Here is a 22,979-nt window from a genome sequence, read left to right on the forward strand (position 1 = left end):
TAATCCCAGCACTTTGGGAGGCCGAGTCGGGCGGATCACCTGAGGTCGGGAGTTCGAGACCAGCCTGACTAACATGGAGAAACCCCATCTCTACTAAAAATACAAAATTAGCTGGGCGTGGTAGCACATGCCTGTAATCCCAGCTACTCGGGAGGCTGAGGCAGAAGAATTGCTTGAACCTGGGAGGCAGAGGTTGTGGTGAACCGAGATGGCGCCATTGCACTTCAGCCTGGGCAACAAGAGTAAAACTCTGTCTCAAAAAAAAAAAAAAAAGAAAGAAAGAAAAAAAGAAAAGAAAATATAACTCTTGAAGATTATTTAATATCACAACATATACTATAATTGCTTAACCACTCTGTGTTTTGACATTTAGATTGTCACTTTTTTAAGAGTTGAAGTCTTTGCCTGCCTGTATCAAAACATTTCATGTACTCCATTAAATATATATACCTACATTTACCCCCAAAATTAAAAGTAAAAATAAAAAAATAGAGTCAGGTCTCACTATGTTGCCCAGGCTGGACTCCAACTCCTGGGCTCAAGCAATCCACCCGTCTAGCTTCCTGAGTAGCTGGGACTGCAGGTGCGTGCTGCCAAGCCTGGCCTGTCACTTTTCAATACTGATCTCATTCAGATATTGGCTAGCTTTGTCATCTGCATGAGATGACTCTTGGCAAGTCCTCTGCCAGCTATGACACAAAATCCAATAAAGTCATATTAACAAGTTAATGAAATCATGCATTCAGGTGTATCTGTGTTGAAGGCCAGTGGTCTTCACTAATATTCACATCTTCTTCTTTTTTTGTTTTTGTTTTTGTTTTTCTGTTTGACAATGAGGATACTTACTGAGGGTTTATTGGGTGCAGGGAGAAGGGCTGGATGACTTGGGATGGGAGGAGAGGAGAAACCCATCCCCTGGGATCCTGCAGCTCCAGGCCTCCATGGGTGGGGTGAGGGCCAGGGACCTAACAACATTCTGTATGGGCCATTGCCTTCTCCAGGGTGCTCCCTTTATGCATGGCCCAGCAGCTGTAGCTGCTGCGGGATCTCCAATGTTCAGGCATCAGGCTCAGGTAGCTGCTGGCCTGTTTCTTGCTCTGTTTGGAAGGCTTAGTGGTCTCCACATCTTGGGTGATGATGATGCCGTCTGCCTTCCAGACCACTGTCATGGTGCCCAGGTAGAAGTCTCTCATGAGACACACTAGGGTGGCCTTGTTAGCTTGGAGCTCCTCAGAGGAAGGCGGGAACAGAGTGACCAAACGGGGAGCCTTGGGCTTACCTGAGACAGTGAGCTGGGTCCTGCTGCCAAACATGTGCGACAGTGAATGATGCTTGGATTGAAACCCTTAGGGCCAGAACATGGGGCCAGTCCAGGAGCTGGGCTGGAACAGAAACAATCATGGTGGAAGGGGAAACAAACATGCCCTTCTTCACATGGCAGCAGGAGAGAGAATGAGCATTCACATCCTCTTCTAAGGAGACTTCTGCCTCTAATAAGCCCTCCCACACCACTCACAGCTGATTGGACCAAGGATGGACACCTGACCCAAGACAGGCCAGATGCTGTGGTGTCGGCCAGTGGGAGAAGGTAAACTGGGTCACAAAGAGGAACCATGAGAGTAGGAGGCAGCTACCCTAGGGAGCCAGAGATGAGAACATGCAAAGAAAAGCTTTGAGGGAGAAACCAGAGTTGGAGAAAGACTGGAGATTACAGCTCCCAACCTGGCTCTGCCAGTTGGTTTTGCCCCTCAGCTTTGTTGAGCTGTAACTGACAAAGAAAAGTTGTATGTGTTTAAGGTATAATGCGATGTTTTGATATACATCATGAAATACATCATGAAATGATTGCCATAATCAAGCTGATTAACAATACGATCTTGCCTCACATAGCTACCATTTGTGTGGTGTGATGAGAACATATAAGATCCACCGTCTTTGCAAATTTCAAGTAGATAATACAATATTGTCAACCATAGTCAGCAGACTGTACATTAGATCTTCAGAACTTACTCATTTTCTAACTGAAACTTCACACCTCTTGCCCAATATCTCCCATTTTTCCCACCCCCCAGCCCCTGGCAACCACTGTTCTACTCCCCGGCTCCTATGAGCTTGACTCTGTTAGATTCCTCATATAAGGGAGATCATGGGACGTTTCTGTGTCTGGCCTACTCTACTTAGCATAATATCCTCCAGATTGTCACAAACGACGGGATTTCTTTCCTTCTTAAACTCCAGTACACATATATACCACAATTTCTTCATCCATTTATTCATCCACATTTGTATAGGTTGTTTCTGTACCTTGGCTACTGTGACTTATGCTGCAATAAACACGGGAGTGCAGATATCTCTGCGAAACTGCTTTCATTTCATTTAAATTTTGCCACTTGATCTTGAGGAATCAACATAACTCCTTGGACCTCTGTTCTCAGCCGGGCGCAGTGGCTCACACCTGTAATCCTAGCACTTTGGGAGGCGGATGCAGGTGGATCACCTGAGGTCTGGAGTTAGAGGCCAGCCTGATGAACATGGAGAAACCCCATCTCTACTAAAAATACAAAATTAGCCGGGTGTGGTGGTGCATGCCTATAATCCCAGCTACTCGGGAGCCTGAGGTAGGAGAATGGCTTGAATCCAGGAGGTGGAGGTTGCAGTGAGCCGAGATTGCGCCATTGCACTCCAGCCTGGGCAATAAGAGTGAAACTCTGTCAAAAAACAAACAAACAAACGAAAAACAAAACCTCTGTTCTCGTCTGTAGAAGATTAGAGATAGTATATATAAAGTGTATATAACACAACAGGACCTCAATAAATGGTGGCTATATTACACATAAAAGTATTTTTTAAAAAAGAAAAGAAATACTGTGAAATTTTCTAAAATCATCACATAATAAAGAATGGAGTGCATAGAGGAAGTAAAAGATTTATACAACACAAAAGCAAGGTTTTAAGCTCTTAAGACATAGTCTGTTTTAATCATCCATGTTTATATTCAGTAGTTAGCTCATCTTTAAGTGCTCAACACGTGTGTATTGCTTTCAATGAATAGCTTCAAAGCAAGATTTTTCTTTGACTCAGATATCTAGCTGATTGGGCATTTTTATCCATGGAATTGACCTGTTGTTATTCACTGAGCCCCTTGTATGTGAAACCACTGCAGCAACTCTAATTTCTCTCTGAAAGATTGGCATTTATGAGGTCATTTTCCCTTCAGTCTTTTCCCCCATTCTTATTTATTCCACCGTATTTCACAGGCAAGCAAAATAAAAACAAACATAAGACCTTTCATAAAAGTAACTTCCCACTGTTAACTCCTCTCCCTGAAATCTACTGGGAAGACAGAAAAAGAAAAAAAGAATCACAAGAGAGATGAAAATGCAAGCTCATGCAAGTTCCCCAAATCTTTAACAGGATATATATATGTGAAAGGCTCTGAAAGGCCCTGAAAATAACTCTTAACTAGAGGCAGGATGATCCAGGGGAAGGAAAGAGAATACAGCTAGGGCACATTTCCATACCAAAGAGTGTGAGGTGTGGTAGACATCTGTTGCTTTTGTCCTCTCAACAAAACACTCCTCTTTACACTGGAGAATTGGTCTTCACAGATCCCATATGATTCCCACGGGCCTGGCTATGGGGTGGGTATACAATCCACCCCCGTCCAACCACATCACCCCAGCCATGTTTACACAATACAATTGGGCATTGACCCAATCAAGTCCAGTCATATTTCTTTCAAGAAATTTAATATAGGAAATACTGGGAAAGGGAGGGAGTGTCTCGCTTTCATACCATGAATTGTAAGTTTACACACAAGATTGGGACTACCAGCAGCCATCTCTCCTGCCACATGTAATGAACATATTTGTGTCAGGAAAGAGTGAGGCCAAATGCAAAAAGAGGCAGAGACAAACATAACCTGAGAGGAAGAGTGGGAAATAGACTCTTGATGACATCATTTGAACACCTGAATGCACCTGTAACTAAAGCCTTCAGTTGAGCAGATTGTAAGGGTAGAAATGAGTTCTAAGTTCCCCAAGCCCACCCCACTCCCAACTCCAGGCTTGGTAAGTTGGTAAGAAGGTTTTAAGGAAAGAGAGAAGTTACTCTGCACACACATGGGGGCAGAATTTGGGACTGGGGCCACTGTCTATGAGAGAGGAAACAAGGAACAGAAGGTCACAAACCCTCAAAGCTTAGGGAAGCTGGTGTTAGTTGCTTTCTTGGGAAAACCAATTTAAAAAAAAAAGGTATAAGTTTTATAGCTGTGGGAATATGAAGAGAAACAGAGACAGGATTTAGTTGAAATTGTGAGGTCTATGGTTTTTATAGGTCTTGGAGCTGGCTGGGACTTAACCAGTTATCTAGATCTCAAAGGGCCAAGTGACTTTAGCTAACATCTGAGTCACAGATGTGAAAAGAAACAAGGAAGATTCAGCACACACATAATACGCATTCCCAGGGAAAAACCAACAAAAATGAAACAGAAAAGTATTCAAAGATTTCATAGGCAATTCTCCTGAAAGAAAAGATCTAAATCTTCAGGTTGAAACAATGTATGGAGAAAAAACTGATGAGTTCTAACAAGATTAAGACATATCCTGATGAAGTAATTTCAAGGATAAGGAAAAGTCTTGCAAGCATCCAGGCAGAAGAAACTTGTCAACTTTAAAGGGAAAGAATATATATCAGGCAGGCTTTAGACTTCCATCCACAGCAACACTAGATGAACAATATAATGGGAAATGTTGAGAAGAAAAAATAGAACACAAGAATTCTTACTTAGCCAGGATATCTTTCAATTTTAAAAGCATGGGAAATACATTCTTAAATATGCAAGAACTGGCCAGGCGCGGTGGCTCACGCCTGTAATCCCAGCACTTCGGGAGGCTGAGGCGGGCAGATCACAAGCTCAGGAGTTCGAGACCAGCCTGCCCAATATGGTGAAATCCCATCTCTACTAAAAATACAAAAATTAGCTGGGTGTGGTGGCAAGCGCTGGTAGTCCCAGCTACTTGGGAGGCTGAGGCAGAAGAATCGCTTGAACCCAGGAGGCAGAGGTTGCAGTGAACTGAGACTGTGCCACTGCACTCCAGCCTGGGTGACAGAGCGAGACTCTGTCTCAAAAATAAATAAATAAATAAATAAATAAATAAATAAATATATATATAGACAGATACATATGCAAGAACTTTATAAGTTCAGCATTAATAAAATCTTCCTGAAAAAATGTACGTGAAACAACTGCTGTCCAAAAGAAGAACCAAATTAATAATTTACAAATGGAGGCCAGACATGGTGGCTCATACCTGTAATCCCAGCACCTTGGGAGATTAAGACAGGAAGACCACTAGAACCCAGGAGTTCAAAACCAGCCTGGGCAACATAGGGAGACCCCGTTTATATGAAAAATCAAAACATTAGCCAAGTGTGGCAGTACATGCCTATGGTCCCAGCTATTCAGGAGGCTGAGGTAGGAGGATCACTTCACTTGGGCCTGGGAGGTTGAGGCTGCAGTGAGCCGTAATTGGGCCACTGCACTCAAGCCTGGACAACAGAGCAAGACCCTGTCTCAAAGAAAGATAAATTTTAAAAAAGATGCCAAAGCAATAAAATGGCAGAGTGCTGGAAAGCAAAGAAAGAGAGCAGACTACAAAGCTACAAGTAAATATGCAAGATACAGACAAGTTTTCAGGACCAAAAAGAGGGAAAATACCACAGTCCAAAATATCAGATGGAAGAGAGAATTTTCCTGAAGATGCCTCCGGAGAAGCTCTATAGCCAACAAATTCAAAGCACTGGAGAGGGAAGGGCAGCACCCCAGTTCCAGCCCTGGCCTTGAAGAGGATGGACAGCTTCCACTTCCTTCCTCTGGAAACTCTCAGCCCCAGTTGTCATGCTGTGGAAAGCAGAAGCCACATAGAAGGGCCAAGTGAGGGTCCTCCAGCCAACAGCCAGCATCCCTGCCAGCATTGGAGGGAGCCATCAGAATAGTGTCAACCAGTGGAAAGCCCCGATGAGTTCAGAAGCAGCCCACATCACTGGGGACAGAAAACCGGCCTGACTGAGCCCAGTTAACCCACAGAATCGTTGGAGATAGTAAAATAAATGGGCTTTGCTTTATGCCAGTAAGTTTTAGGATTATTATGTAGCATACACAACCAAAACAAGGGCCCTGGGGCAATCATAAGTTATTCAAGAATGTCACGGAATTTTTGGGCCAGTTTAATTCTATCCCCTTTTTTCCCCTTCTTTCTCCTTTCCCTTTCCTTCTCTCTTCCCTTCCATGGAACTTTTGAAGCTAGACTTCTATTTTTAATCTTATTAGCATCAAAGTGGGAGAAGGCAAAAAGGTTTCTCCTGACATGTAGGAATTTAGAAACTATGCAACTCCTAATAAGAACTTTACTCCTGTAAAAGGAAAAGGAAAAAAAATTCAAATGAGAACAATATGAAATATTTTAATGCAGTGACAGATTTAAGGAGCTCCAGGAAAAAAGCAGAGACAGGAGAATCTATAGAACTGTGGTGCTGGAGACAGTTTCCTTTGAGTGGTAGGGAAGGCTTTAGTGTCATAAAATGACAGTTTCCTCCCTACAGATCTCCTCTGATTCTGCAGAAAATGTTGAAATAGTTATTACACTAAAAGTGGGGTGCTAGGGTTTTTTAAAAATTCAATAAGCAAATAAAAAAATGTTTAAAGGATGACAGCAATATTCTATTTTTTTTAAAAAAGAATGAATAGCAACAAAACAAAATAATAAATTAGAAGACTCATTACATAACTCATTAAATAAGTTCTTGAAACACAACAAAAACAAAACCTATCCTATAAAACAGAGTAAATGTAGACTAGTCATGGGAAACATTGTAGAAAGCCTAAATATACAAAGAACCACAAAGGAGAAAACCCAAATGGGCCCCTCCATTCCACTTCATTAGTCTGTGACTCCTGGTGAGAGCACCATTTCTTCCGGTGTCTCATTTGTGAAGTCACAACCCAGGAGACTCTGGCATCAACTCAGACAGAGGTAAATTCTGAGAAGTGAGTCAACCACTAAAACAACAATCATATTAATGTGAAGTCCTCAGGGCAGACTGTTTCTCTGGTGCAGTTTAAGATTGAGAGACACAGCCGGGCATGGTGGCTCACTTCTGTAATCTCAGCACTTTGAGAGGTCGAGGTGGGAGGATTGCTTGAGTCCACAAATTCCAGACTAGCCTGGGTAACATAGCAAGACCCCGTCTTTACAAAAATAAAAAATAAATTAATTAAAAGAAAAGAAAAAGATTGAAAGTCACACAGTTGTAAACTAATGAAAGTTCACTTAGAGCAACGGGCTTTGTCGTGGGGAAAGAGCAAATCCTCATTTAATTCGCTGCTCATCAAACACCCTTGCAGGCACCATTGAAAATGGATGTGGAAGCCTCAATTGATGTGATCTCATGGTAGCAAGAGGTGTTGACTCAAAAACAAAAACCCTGCCACTTCTTTCTGTACAATATGATGTCAAAATAATATTATCATGTTGGGAAAATATTATTTAATTTAGCCACATCTTGACAAGCTTTTTGTTTATTGAGTCTCTCGTCTCTTCTATTTCTTCTTTTTTTTTCTGTTTTAAAGGTTAATTTTTTTTTTTTTTTTTTAGAGATGAGGTCTTGCTGTGTTGGCCAAGGCTGGCTTCAAACTCCTGGCGTCAAGTGATTCTCTTGCCTTGGCCTCCCAAAGTGCTGGGATTATAAGTGTTAGCCACCATGCCCGGCCTTACTTCTCTTTCTTTACAGCTAATAAATTATTGGTATACATGCCAGATAATTGTTGAAGTGTTTTCTATTTCATTTTTTTCTTTTTTCTCTTACTCATTTCAATGGCCATGATGACAAAGATCAGCAAAAAACAAATCCATTCAAGGAAAATGCCACTTTCTTCCATGAGTAGCATGTCCACTGTACTTTTATATATAACTTCATGCGGTCTATAACTTCATAAGGTTAACAAACAAAATCTATATGCCTTTTTTCATGGGATAAAAATCAGTGTTTTTCTTGTATCATTGTAAAACTGAAGCTCAATTCATAATTTTTTATGTACATAAGTCTACGAGAAAAAAAATTTGAAGGAAATTGATTCTAGAATCTAGAAGTTCTTCCTCTATGTAATGCATATTAATGTTTAAATACATTTATAGTTAAAATTCCAAGTATCTTGATTCTTTAGAATTTAAAATTTCATTACTAGTTTTTTGTTTTAGCACATTGTGGTCAGATAATGTGTGCTATATGTTTTCTGCTGTTAAATTTTATCAGTATTTTCTTTGTTGACTAATACATTTCATTTACATTGGGAAAAAAGTATATTCTCCATTGTACAACATAACATGCAGCTATTAAAGTAAGTTTGTTGATTTTACTATAACATCCATAGTCTAGTTTATTTGTTGCTTGTGAAATTTGTCAGAGACTGAGAATGATACATTAAAATATCTTGTACTATAGTCCCAGCTACTTGGGAGGTTGAGGTGGGAGGATTGCTTGAACCCAGGAGATCAGGCCTGTGAACAGCCACTGGACTTCACTCTGGGCAACATAGTGAGACCCCCCTCTCTAAAAATAAATAAATCCTGTAGCACGCTATTCATTTCTTCTTCCGCATTTATATTTGGACACAATAGTATTCACTGTTTCCAAGTACATGAAGTGTAACCTTTATTAACGTATGGGACACTGGTTTCCTTTCAGGAACAGCTGGGTTCATGGGTGTGGCAAAAGTAAAATTAAACTTTAAATTTTATAAGGTTCTGTATTATCTCTGCTTCCTAGAGTATAGTTTCTCTCTCTAAAAGATAAAGAAATAAGCAAAAAATACAGTGAAATAAAATAGCCATTTGTATCTCATTTGAGGCTTTTGCCTTGATTTCTTCTGTGTATATTAGTATTGTTATCATTGCTTTATGTATTTACTTTTTGTTTAGGCATGTTTGATAAATCTTTGGCCATGTTTTCTTTTCTTATTTATATCAGAAACTACAGGATAATTCAATAGTAAAAAATGTATTACTGGCAGGGTGTGGTACTCACGCCTGTAATCCTAGCACGTTGGGAAGCCGAGGTGGGAGGATCACTTGAGATCAGGAGTTTGAGACCAGCCTGGCCAACATGGCAAAACCCCGTCTCTACTAAAAATACAAAAATTAGCCAGCTGTGGTGCCTGTGATCCCAGCTACTTGGGAGGCTGAGGTACAAGAATCGCTTGAGTCTGGGAGGGGGAGGTTGCGGTGAGCTGAGATTACACCACTGCACTCCAGCCTGGGTGACAGAGCAGGACTCTGCCTCAAAAATAAAAAAGAAAGAGAGAAAATGTGTTACTATAATGTGTTATATTAATAGTCCAATACAGTTTTTTTTAAAGCAGCATATTTAAGAAAGCATAAAAAAATTCAGCATCTGCACTTTTGTTAGAAAACTAGGAAAGAAAGCACTTTTAATGTTTTCTGATTTTTTTTTTTTTTTTTTTGAGACAGGGTCTTGCTCTGTCTCCCAGGCTGGAGTGCAGTGGCGCAGTCACTGCTCATTGCAACCTCCGCCTCCTGGGCTCAAGTGATCCTTCTGCCTCAGTCCCCCGAGTAGCTGGGATTACAGGCATTCACCACTATACCCAGATAGTTTTTGTATTTTTTGTACAAAAATGCCTTGTCTGCCTCGGCCTCCCAAAGTGCTGAGATTACAGGCTTGGACCACCGCATCTGGCCTCTGATACTTGTTTTTAATGATAACCCTATAAAATACCATACACTTGGAGTTGGATGCTGTTTTTTTTGAGTCAGTCTGAGAATCTTTGTCTTTTCATAAGGAGTTTAATTTATTTATACTCATTGTTATAACTGATAGCTGATCTTTCTTGTGTTATTTTGTCTCATAACTGTTTTTTAAATTCTGCCAGTGAGTACCTTTAAACTTTTCAAATAAATCAGCATTTCTCTAAATGACAAAGCCAAAAGTGACATGGTGCTATGCCCAACTCTCTACCCCCATTCAAGATAAAAAACATAATACATGTCTGCATTTCTTAACAGCCAAGTGTTCCTTGGTCTTTGTTACTATAACACATGCATTTAAATCCAGATTATTGTTACTTTCATATTTTTCTATTATACGTCATTTCCTTCAATATCTCCATGAATATAGCTGTAAATATTAGCAAAATATTAACAAATAAAATCCAACTAATAAACAAAAAGGGTAATATATCCTCACTAAGATAATGCAAGCTTGGCCTGCTGTTTTTAAAAAAATCAGTCAATGCAATTCACCATATTAGCAACAACGTAACAACACAAAAAGGAGAAATACCATAAGAACATTTGAAAAGGTGCCAAAAAATGGCAAATGATATGAATGATTGATCTTTTGTTATAGTCTCAATAATACCTGAAACCTGAAGCTCTGTTTTTTTTTCTTTCTCTGTCATTAGGTTAGTCATATCTTTTGTTCTGTCTTCAAGTTCATTAAATCTTCACTTTGTCATTTCCATTCTGCTATTGAGTCCATCTGTGAGTTTTAAAAAAAGTTTGGTTATTGTATATTGCAGTGTTCCCCAGCTAAAATAACAATACAAAATTAAAATATTGAAACTTACAAGAGCAAAGAGAATGGGAAAAGGAGACAGCAAATGTCCACCGATATTTTCAAGGTGGTAAACTTATGATAGAGTTTCCACTTCCTTGGCAGGGAATTTGGATGTGCTCCTAATCCTGGCAGAGCAGGCCACCATGAGAAGTAAGACAATTATCTAGAGAAACTGAGAAGCCCAGGACTCAGAGGCACCAGGAAAGGCTCTTTGGAATGTGGGTGTCTTCAAGCAGAGCCTGAGAAATGTGCTCCCATGCAGATGGTTGATGTTGGGAAGTGGTTCTAATGGTGGGAAGGACTGGACAGGATGAAATAGGGGAAGGGTGCATTTTCAAACTATTTGTTGCTCTAGGTAACTGGAGTTTAATCCTGCTGGAAAGTCTGAGGAGCCACGTATAATTCACCTTAGAATTTTCCCCTGGCAGGACAGAAGAGGATACTATTTATCAAGGATCTCCCAATCCCCTCAGATCAAAGGTCATTACCAGGTGGCACATGTGTCAGAATGGCCCAGCAGAAACTGAGCCACATAAGAGCAAGACCATGCTGCATTCATAACTATTAAAGCGGGTTTAGCCCAAAGCAGCCTGCTTACATATTTTAACTTTGGCCTAAAGGTTTCTGTGTACATAGTGAACCATAACCTAAATGGAAGAGTAAACAGACTGTAACCTACTCTTGTGCCAGTCACCAAGTTTTGGCAGCTTAAAGGGGGCCAACTGTTCAAACCATGTTCAAATAAGGCAAACACAGAGCTGTAACCAATCTGACTGTTTCCGTACCTCACTTCCATTTTCTGTTCGTCACTTTCCTTTTTCTATTTACCTCTTTCCAACACGTGGCTGCACTGGAGTCTCTCTGAGCCTCCTCTGGGCTGAGAAGGCTGCCCAGTTCATGAATTGTTCTTTTCTCAATTGAAGTCTGGTAAATTTAATTTGGCCAAGGTTTAAGATCTCTTCCAGGTTTAAAATTTCCTGACCCCAATTTCATCTTCTCATTCACCATCCAGCCATGCAACATGATGGCCCATTATGGCCAAATTCCAACAAGGTAGAATTTTACAATTTCCTTAATTTACCAAAAGCATAAACTTCAGGCCAGGGGAATTTCTTTACAATTTCCTTAATTTACCAAAAGCATAAACTTCAGGCCAGGGGAATTTAGCTGCATTAATTGTCTATTACATGTGGTCCAAAATAATTACTGTGTTTAAAGTACTAGAAAATAACTTACGAGCCTCAACATAAAATTTCACAAGACAAGTTTGAGAAAAGAAAAGCTGGGCTCGGTGGCTCACGCCTGTAATCCCAGCACTTTGGGAGGCTTAGGCGAGTGGATCATGAGGTCAGCAGATCGAGACCATCCTGGCCAACATGATGAAACCCCTTCTCCACTAAAAATACAAAAATTAGCTGGGTGTGGTGGTACGTGCCTGTAATCCCTGCTACTCCAGAGGCTGAGGCACGAGAATTGCTTGAACACGGGAGGTGAAGTTTGCAGTGAGCGGAGATCCTGCCAGTGCACTCCAGCATGGTGACAGAGCAAGACTCTGTCTCAAAACAAAACAAAACAAAACAAAACAAAACAACCTTCTTTCTTTCCTCTTTTTTCAAGAGTTGAGGTCTCACTCTGCCACTCAGGCTGAAGTGCGGTGGTTCGATCATGGCTCACTGCAGCCTCAAACTCCTAGATTCAAGGGGTCCTCCTGCCTCAGCTTCCTGAGTAGCTTGGGACTACAGGTGTGAACCACCATGCCTGGCTAATTCTTTACATTTGGGGTTATGGGGAACGAGGCCTCCCTATGTTGCCCAGGCTGCTGCTGAACACAAGCGATCCTTCCACCTCAGCCTCCTGCTTGTCACTGGGATTATAGGATTGAGCCACAATGCCTGGCTTAGAAAAAATCTATTATCTGAGGAATGCGAGTCCTTTTAAATTATCAGGACCAGAGAGCCATTAAAATGAGACAGCAATCATGTCCCCCTTAAGCTCTGTATTTATCTCTTGAAACTGTTTGCTATTGTCACAAGTAGCTATAAATTACCCTAATAATGCCACACTGGACACTATAAGCCACACCCTATAGTTTAGCAGTGTATAGCCAATCACTAATCCCTGTTATTTCTGTAAACCAAACAGAATTCCTTACAGCAACTTTGTATGAGCTCACTTCCCACCCCTCTTTTTTGCCTTTAAAAACCTCCTTGTAGCAAAGGCTGGACGGAGCTCACATTCAAGGTTTCTTGGGTCTAAATCTTCTGGGCAGCTGTCTACACTTTGGCTCAGGTGAACTCCTTAAATCTTATTTTGTGCCACAGCCTCCTCATTTTATGTCGACAAGGTAAGACAAAGACAATGTTAAGCAAAAATATGGATAAATCAAACATGCATAGTAAATAACCTTTTACTAGAGTTTTTTTAATGTAATTTTTCCCGTTTTCTTTTGAAAAATTTTGAACCTGTAGACATGTCAAAAGAATATCACAGTGGGGAGGGGGAAGGGATAGCATTAGGAGATATACCTAATGTTAAATGACGAGTTAATGGGTGCAGCACACCAACATGGCACATGTATACATATGTAACAAACATGCATGTTGTGCACATGTACCCTAAAACTTAAAGTATATAAAAAAAAAGAATAGCACAAAGAACTTCCCTCATTATGCTATATTCCTATTTAATTCCTAAATCCTAAGAAAAAGGATCTTTTCCTATATAACCACTTCACCTTGACCATATTCAAGAAATTTGACATTGATATACTATTATCAAAAATTTACTTACTATTGGAATATTTAAAATAACCACCAATAATCAAGTTTCACCAGTTGTCACAATAATGCTGTTCATAAACTCTTCTTTTTTAAAAAATCAGGGATTCAGTCTACGATCAGGTACTGCATTTAACATCATGTAGCTTTCATCTCCTTTAATTTCAAGCGGTTCTGCTGCTTTTTTTTTTTATTTTGAGATACAACCTGTAAAGTGCCCGGGCCAATTGTTTTGTAGACTGTCTCGGAATTAAATTCAGATTATTCACTTTGGCCGGCCCAGGTGGTAGTGTGTTCTTCTCATACCAGCAGTTGTGTCATGTCAGTTTGCCCTAACATCAGGGATGTCATATTTGATCCTTTGGTTAAGGTATTATGTGCCAGATATCTTCCTCTCCTCTTTGCAATTAATCAATAACCTGTGATATTTGGGTTAGTGTGTATCCACTGGGTCCCAGCAATTTTTACCTATAGGTTTAGCATCCATTGTTGATACTTGCTGGAATCAGTCATCAAATTGGTGAAGTAATAGTGATTTTGAAATCAGTTATTCCTTCTATATTTCTTAGCTGAGATTCTTCTGTAAATAAGAACCTCTCCTTACCTCACCTTTTGTTGGAGGATCCTGGACTCCTGTTTTAATTCAGTTTGCTTTAATCCATTGCCAACACTATGTTTTTTTTTTTGGATGCTCAAAGTTTTCCAAATTTGGCCAGCAGAAGCCTCTTCTAGTAGACTCCTGTGTCTTTTTTTTTTTTTTTTTTAATTAAATGGAGACAAAGTCTTGCTCTGTCACCCAGGCTAGAGTGCACTGGCTCACTCACTGCAGCCTCCAACTCCTGGGATCAAGTGATCCTCCCACCCCAGGCTCCCAAGTAGCTAGGACAACAGGTGTGGACCACCATGCCCAGCCAATTTCTTAAAAAATTGTATACAGATACGGTCTCACTATGTTGCCTAGGCTGCTTTTGAACTCTTGGCCTCAAGGGATCCTCCCACTTGGACCACTTAAAGTGTTAGGAATACAGGCGTGAGCCACTGCACTTGGCTCCTGTGCCGTTTCTACCTGTCTTCGTGTGTTTTTGAACCCTTTCTTATCTTCTGGAACAAAAATGATCCAGGCCTACCTTGTTGTACTTTCCCTGCCCCCAAACTGAAATTAGCCATTTTTTCCAGACAGCCCTGGTTCCTTTTAGTGGGAATGCTATTTAGATTAATGTGCTTTAATATATAATACTTTTATGTTGTAAAATATTACTTTTGGATAGTTTGCAGAATTGTGATAATTTACCTTAGAATCTATCTCTTCCATCATACATCAATTCTATGTACTTGCTAATTATGGAAATAATTTCTGAGAATTTTCTTTCTTTTTTCTTTTTTTAGACAGTCTCACTCATCATCCCGGCTGGAGTACAGTAGCACCATCCCAGCTCACTGCAACCTCTGCCTCCTGGGTTCAAGCAATTCTCGTGCCTTGGCCTCCTGAGTTGCTGGGACTACAGGGCTATGTCATCATGCCTGGCTAATTATAATTTTTTTAAAAAATGTTTATCATTAGACAATGGTTTTCCTTAAAGTAGGAATAGCATTTAGTTTTCCCTAGAGCAGTCTGTATAACTTTATAAAATAATGGTTCACAGATTTAAAATGTATTATTCAAAGTGATGAGGCTGGGTGCGATGGCTCATGCCTATAATCACAATACTTTGCGGGGCTGAGGAAGGAGGATCACTTGAGGCTGGGAGTTCAAGACCAGCCTGTGCAACATAGTGAGACCTCATCTCTACAAAAAAAAAATGTAAAAATTAGTCGAGTGTGGTGGTGCATACCCATAGTCCCAGCTACTCAGGAAGCTGAGGTGGGAGGATCGCTTGAGCCCAGGAGTTCGAGTTTACAGTGAGACATGATGATGCCACTGCATTCCAGCCGGAGTAACAGAGCAAGACACTTTCTCAAAAAAAAAAAAAAAAAAAAAAAAAAGTGATGAGATAGAGGGGAAGTGTTTAACAATTTTTGGTTTCTGAATGAATAATTTTAGTACATCATCTTAAAGTTTTCTCCTAAAGCAATATGATATGATTTTGACATGAATGGCAGCGGCCTCTACAGGAAATGATCATGTAATTGCTTATTTAATTGAATGATTCATTGACTATGACACATGAGAGAATTGTTTCTGTCACACTATGGTGCTGTCTGTCTAATGTTTAGCTACAGGCAATGGATGAGAAATCCTTTTTTGAGACGGACTCTCTCTCTGTTGCCCAGGCTGGAGTGCGGTGGCGCCATCTCTGCTAATTGCCATCTCTGCCTCCCAGATTCAAGAGATTCTCCTGCCTTAGCCTCCGGAGCAGCTGGGATTACAGGCGCATGCAACCACACCCAGCTAATTTTTGTAGAGACGGAGTTTCACCATTTTGGCCAGCTGGTCTTGAACTACTGACCTCAAGTGATCCGCCCACCTCGGCCTCCCAAAGTGCTGGGGTTACAGGCGTGAGCCGCCCCGCCTGGCCGAGAAATTCTTCTTTGCTGAATCACAAGAACAGTTGTGCAAAGTCTTGCACATATTTTAATACTTCTAAATATTTAAACATTTAATAATAATATTTCAGAAATTTGCCCTTTACCCACTTTTCTTTTGTGTGTGTGTGGTGGGGGAGGGTTATTGATTTCTTAATGCAAGAAAAAAATGAGGAAAAGATAAAGTATTATCAAGAGAATATTAATGGACACAATTGCTGGATATACATAACATTGGCATCTTTTCAGTACGAAAACATTTTAAGCTCTTTAGAAAATTTACCTCTGCTAGAGATGTTTATAGATCTAGAGTCCTGCTCTTTTAAGGCCCACTTAAATTTGAAAAATATGTGTTTTTGTTTTGTTGATGTTATTACTCTAGTGCAGTAAAATATCGTTTTAACCATTTTTAGGTGTGACAATTCAGTTGCAATAAGTACATTCACATTGTTACGCAATGAAAAAGGCATGGTTGTAAGTGGCAGGTATTTCCCTATGGAGGTCTATTTTGAGTTGTGTCAGTCACAAGGGGAAATCTCTCAGAATATTGTTTTATTAAAGTCCGTATGGAATGGAAACAGGAGTCAAGGTATATAACATTTCATCTAGTGAGGACAAATACTTCATATGTAAAATAAGAATGCTTTAAGGAGAAATAACTTTTTATTATATAAACCCACTTAAAAATAGACAACTAAAGCCTTTTGAAACTAATATACAGAGGGCAAATGCTATAGACAAGCCACAAAATGTAACAATAGTAAAAAGATAGTACTATGAATGACAAAAGAGCAAAAATGTATTATGCTTTATTATAGGTCAAGTGCTGTTTTGGCATAGAAGCATTTGATTCTATTCTGTTACCTAATCCCGGTAACAATCCTATTAGGTAGACGCTGGTACACTGGAGAAGCTGTGCAGTGTTAAGAACATAGTTACTGGCCGGGCATGGGGCTGCACGCCTGTAATCCCAGCACTTTGGGAGGCTGAGGCAGGCGGATCACTTGAGGTCAGGAGTTTGAGACCAGCCTGGCCAACATCAGGAAACCCTGTCTCTACTAAAAATACAAAAATTAACCAGGCATGGTGGCCCGTGCCTGTAGTCCCAACTGCTCGCATGGCTGAGGCAGGAGAATAGCTTGAACTGGGGAGGCGGAGGTGCAGTGAGCTGAAATCACGTCACTGCACTCCAGCCTGGGCGACGGAGCTAGATTCTGTCTCAAAAATAAAAATAAAAATAAAAATAACCTAGCTACTGCAGCCACAGTTCATCACCTGGGCTTAAGTCCTGGTCTTCCACTTGCTGTGTGGCTTTGGGAGAGTTACTTAACTTCTCTATACTTTAGTTTTCTTATCTGAAAGATGGAGACTATGCCAAAAATAGTACCTACCTTATAAGATGGTTGTGAAGATTAAAGAAATCACTGTGTGGAAAACATTTGGAAACTTGAGCCAGATACATTTTTTTTTTTTTTGAGTCAGAGTCTCGCTCTGTTGCCCAGGCTGGAGTTTCAGTGGCGTGATCTCGGCTCACTGCAAGCTCCGCCTCCAGGGTTCACGCCATTCTCCTGCCTCAGCCTCCCGAGTAGCTGGGACTACAGGTGCCTGCCACCACATCCGACTGATTTTTTTGTATCATATTTTTAGTAGAGACAGGGTTTCACCTTGTTAGCCAGGATGGTCTCGATCTCCTGACCTTGTGATCCTCCCACCTCGGCCTCCCAAAGTGCTAGGATTACAGGGAGCCAGATACATTTGACTTTAAAGCTCCTGGCCAGGCTCAGTGGCTCACACCTATAATCCCAGCACTTTGGGAGGCCAAGGATGGAGGATGGCTTGAGCCTGGGAGTTCGAGTCTGCAGAGAGGTATGATGACACCACTGCACTCTAGCCTGAGAGGCAGACGGAGGCCTTGTCTCTGGGGAAAAAAAATAAGGGAAAAAATACAGCTTTTACTCACTTTAGTATGCTCTTCCAGTCATCCATTCATTCCACAAATATTCACTGGCGATTTACTGACATGCTAGGCACCATGCTAGGTGCTGAGATGCAATAGTGAATGAAGAAAGCCGAAAACAGCTTTCCAACTTGGGCCAGGCAGAATGACTCCAGCAAACAAAGGTAGCGAGAAGAAAGGCCATTCTGCCATCAATATTCACAAGTGCATACATAGAGTGGGCTTCAAAAAGTGTGCCCCTCGGGCACTCAGAGAGATCTAGAAACTTGCCATGAAGGAGATGGGAACTCCAGATGTGCTCATTGATGCCGGACTCAACAAAGCTATCTGGGCTGAAGGAATAAGGAATATCCTCTACTGTATCCATGTGTGGTTGTCCAGAAAACGTAATTAGGATGAAGATTCACCAAACAAGCTCTACACTTTGATTACCTGTGTACCTGTTACCACTTTCAAAAGTCTACAGACAGTCAAAGTAGATGAGAAGTAGCCATTGATCATTGAATACATCAAATAAAGTTATAAGACCACCAAAAAAAGGCCAAAAAATCTCTGCCACTAAAACTTACAACATGGAAATTGTTCGGCCTCAATGGTATTCAAAAAAATGAAAACGATGTTAAATGCTAAAAGGCAGTGTCAACATAGGTTTACTGAAGTGATATTCTAATATACAGGAAATGAGTATGAAATTACTGTAGCTAAGCCGGGCACAGTGGCTCACGCCTGTAATCCCAGCACTTTGGGAGGCTGAGGTGGGTGGATCACCTGAGGTTGAGAGTTCAAGACCAGCCTGACCAACATGGAGAAACCCCGTCTCTACTAAAAATACAAAATTAGCTGGGCCTGGTGGCATGCGCCTGTAATTCCAGCTACTCGGGAGGCTGAGGCAGGAGAATTGCTTGAACCCGGGAGGCAGAGGTTGTGGTGAGCCGAGATTGCGCCATTGCACTCCAGCCTGGGCAACAAGAGTGAAACTCCATCTCAAAAGAAAAAAACAAAAAAAAGATATTACTGTAGTTATTTTAGAAAACAGTATAGCTATAGGTATTAAGTCATAAAATATTACATGATTTATTGCAACAATCCTAGAAAAAAATCCGAAATACAAAATTCTGTCTAAAAGGTGTCTGTTGTAATATCACTTATTACAGGAAAAGAAAAACAGATGCAAGGTGTGTGTCAACAAGACAATTTTAAATAAAGTATGATGTAGCTACTTAAAGTAGTGTTTTGGGCCGGGCACAGTGGCTCACACCTATAATCCCAACACTTTGGGAGGAGGAGGCAGGCGGATCACCTGAGGTCAGGAGTTCAAGACCAGACTGGCCAACATGGTGAAACCCCGTCCCTACTAAAAATACAAAAATTAGCCCGGCATGGTGGCACGCGCCTGTAATCCCAGCTTCTCAGGAGGCTGAGGCAGGAGAATTGCTTGAACCTGGGAGGTGGAGGTTGCAGTGAGCAGAGATCACACCACTACACTCCAAGCCTGGCAACAGAGCTAGACTCCATCTCAAAAATAAAAATAAAAAAATAAGAGTAGTGTTTTGTAGCAATAAGGACATTCAAAATAATAATTGTAGGAGGCAGATGAGTGTCCTCCTGAAGATAGCCATGTCCTGATCCCCAGAACCTGTGACTATGTCAGGTTATGTGGCAAGGGGGAGGTAAGGCTGCTGATGAGCTGACCTTAAAATAGGGCAATTATCCTGGATTACTGGGATGAGGCCAATGTATGTAATTACAAGAGCCTTTAATGTAAAAGAGAGAGGCAGAGAACCAGTATTGGGTGATGCACTGGAAGAAGACTTGATCGGCCAAGGCTGGCTGTGAAGATGGAGGAAGGGACCATAAGCCAAGGAGTCTGGGCAGCCTCTAGAACCTGGAAAAGGTGAGGAAGCAGATTCTTCCTGGAGCATTTGGAAAGGAACACAGCTCTGCCAGCCTCTTGATGACCTCCAGAACTGTAACATATTAAATTTGTGTTGGCAAAGCCTAGCTCTGTGGCCCAGGCTGGAATGCAGTGGTGTGATCTCTGCTTACTGCAGCTTCGATCTCCCGGGCTCAAGCAATCCTCCCACCTCATCCTCCGAGTACCTAGGACTGCAGGCACACACCACTATACCCAGCTAATCTTTCTATTTTTGTAGAAATGGGGTCTCACTATGTTGCCCAGGCTGGTCTTGAACTCCTGGGCTCAAGTGACCCTCGCTCCTCAGCCTCCCAAAGTGTGGAGATTTCAGGTGTAAACCACCACAAGCAGGCAATTTGTGTTGTTTTAAGTCAGAAAATCTACAGTAATTGGTCACAGTAGCAATAGAAAACGAATGCAATAATCTTGGGTGGGAAGGTACCAAAAATGTACTGCCTGCTTCTAGGCTGCATCTCAACTGAGTCTTTAAAGTGAGCTTGGCCACTCCCGTGGGAGGTGGTGAGTGAGTGGCCGATCCTAAGGAGAGGGAAGAGGATGGACAGAAAGATGGTTTGAGTTCTTGAGTTCCAATTTTATCTTCTGTTGAATCCTTCATTTTCCTTCCTCAACTGATACTATTCCTAGTTTGACAAATAATATAGCTTTTCAAATTCTGTTTGGCTTCAGACAACCAGATATGCAACACTTTTGGATTTCCTTCTGGGATAAAAAAAGAGACCTCTAAGGAAAGCTATGTTTTCTTCCTTCTTTTCCTTCAGCTAAGTGTGTCTCTTTACTGTAGCTCCTTCCTGAAGGCTAAGGGTGCATACAATGTCCGGAGTTTTTCCCACTAATGAGGCAGTTCCACTCACTGATGCAAAGACAGGCATTCTTTTTCCTTTTTTTGAGACAGAATCTTGCTCTGTCGCCCGGGCTGGAGTGCAGTGGTGTGATCTCGGCTCTCTGCAACCTCTGCCTCCCAGGTTCAAGCGATTCTCCTGCCTCAGCCTCCCGATTACAGGAGCGTGCCACCACGCCCAGCTAAAAAAAAGTCTACCTTCACTTTCGGGAGTTGATATCCTTGTTTAACTTCCCATTGCCTGTCCCAGAGAGGCTTTCTCATGTAGCTCAGTAATTCCTGTAGTTTACAAACAGGAAAGTTCCAGAAACTTTAAGAACAAATTCTGAAAGACCTATGAGCAAATGGTGCTGAATTTAAATATGGTTTCTTAAAGTCACATTTCATTGTCTTAGTCAAAGCAGAATTATTAAGTGATTGTTTTAAATTCATTTTTAAAGTTAGCAACTTCAGGTATAACAACTTTGAAGCTAGAATAAATATTTATGTTATATTAATAACAATGAATTGTGCCAAAAAAAGATACTCAGCTTCATGGTAACCAGAGAAACGTGGATTTAAAACACAGCAAGAGACAAGTACTAGAAACAAACATAAAAACTGAGTCCAGCTATGTCTATGCCCAGTTCCAATATGACATGGTCTCATGCCCACCCTTTACAGTCACTATTATTGATGGGTGGGCACCCTGACTGGAGCACCTACCACCCCTGGGGTCAACTGGGAAGCATCTGGTGCTGCAATCGAGGCACCCCCAGAATCATCACACTGAGTAAAGAGAGAAACCTCTCAAAGGAAGGGATGCTTGGCAGAGGAAAATCAGCACTCCCATCATAGCGTTCAAGTAAATAAATTCAAGGTAAGTAAACTGTTGTGAACTTGAACAAATCTCTTTACATTTTCTCATTGGCAAAAGGATGATCAAAAGTCTACGCTCACTTTAAGGAGTTAGTATCTAACATGCATCAATCTTTAAATCTGATGACTGTTGTGAAGTCAGCCTCAGAGGGGACTACATGCCCTTGTCTTATTCCAAAAAATGTCCCACCACTACCTCCCCGATAAGTTACAATTAGAGGCATAACACATTTTATGTCTATCATTTGGGGATCTCCAGCTATGATAAGGAGGTGTCATAAAAGATAAATTTAGGATAAATGTATGGTATCTGAAACAGCTCCCTGCTGAGGAGCCCTGACTTGGGAGGGGACCATGGTGTAGCCCCAACAGCAGGTAAGCTGAAGGAGGAGTGTGACCTCTGAGCCAGCAGGGAGCAACTCAGCATAGAGGCACCACACACACACACACACACACACACACACACGGCTCTGCATCCCAGATATCCCCCCACCCAGCCTGCATTCTCCAGCTGGAGAAGGCAAGAATGAGTCACCTGTCCCTTCCTCACTGCCCAGCTGAGCTGTTGGGACAGCTGTAGCCACAGGAATACTCTTGAGAAAGGAGTGTAATACCTGTGTCCTCGGGAAGCGCTTGGAGGGATAAAGAAGGAGGCTGGACAAGGACAGCTCGAGGGGTCTTTGCTTCAAGCAGACACCAACAGGATTCAGGAAGTCCAGTGACCGACCCCTGGACAGCAGGCAGCAGGAATGACTCCGAACGTGCTTTAAAACCATGGTTTAAAGTCACACAAATTTTATCAAAAAAAAAAAAAATTTCTGGAACTCAAACATCCGAAAGTGGATCCAACTTCAGGCAAATCTGGACATTGGGAGCCTGGCAGTGTCATCAGGATATTTTTTGCTTGTTTGTGTGTTTTTGTTTCTGTATGTGTGTCTGTATTTTTTAATGCCTCCCATCTTGAGCTTCTTTTTGCAGACAGAGTCTCCTCATGAGGCTGGGAAGTCAGCTGCCAACATCCTCAGATTCACTTTCTCTGTTTGGGGACTAGAACAGAATATAAGCCCAGTTCAGTCCAGCTGAAGTACTGATATAGTTTGGACGTTTGTCCCCTCCAAATCTCACGTTGAAATGCAATTCCCAGTGTTGGAGGTGGGGCCTGGTGGAAGGTGTTTGGACCATGGGGGTGGATTCCTTGTGAATCGTTTAGTCATCCCATTGGGAATAAGTGAGTTCTCTCTCTGAGTTCAGAGATCTGGTCATTTAGAGTCTGGGACCTCCTCTCCCTCTTGCTCCTGCTCTCACTATGTGATATGCCGGTACCCACTTCATTTTCCACCATGAGTAAAAGCTCCCTGTGGCCTCACTAGAAGCCAGGCAGATGCTGGTACCGTGCTTCCTGCACATCCGCAGAACCATAAGCCAGTTGAACCTCTTTTCTTTATAAATTGCCCGGTC

The 22,979-nt window shown here is 41.5% G+C and overlaps 1 gene segment (V, D, J or C); it reads right to left on the reverse strand.

Annotated features, from left to right (window-relative positions):
• Nucleotides 1-965: 965 nt before the first annotated feature.
• On the reverse strand, nt 966-22,297 carry LOC100449584 (immunoglobulin lambda constant 1-like). The segment is given in 2 exon segments: nt 966-1,345; nt 22,057-22,297. Coding segments are annotated over 2 exon segments (621 nt in total).
• Between the last annotated feature and the right edge of the window lie 682 nt (nt 22,298-22,979).

The sequence above is a fragment of the Pongo abelii genome, chromosome 17 (assembly GCF_028885655.2).
Source record: "Pongo abelii isolate AG06213 chromosome 17, NHGRI_mPonAbe1-v2.0_pri, whole genome shotgun sequence".
Lineage (NCBI taxonomy): Eukaryota > Metazoa > Chordata > Mammalia > Primates > Hominidae > Pongo > Pongo abelii.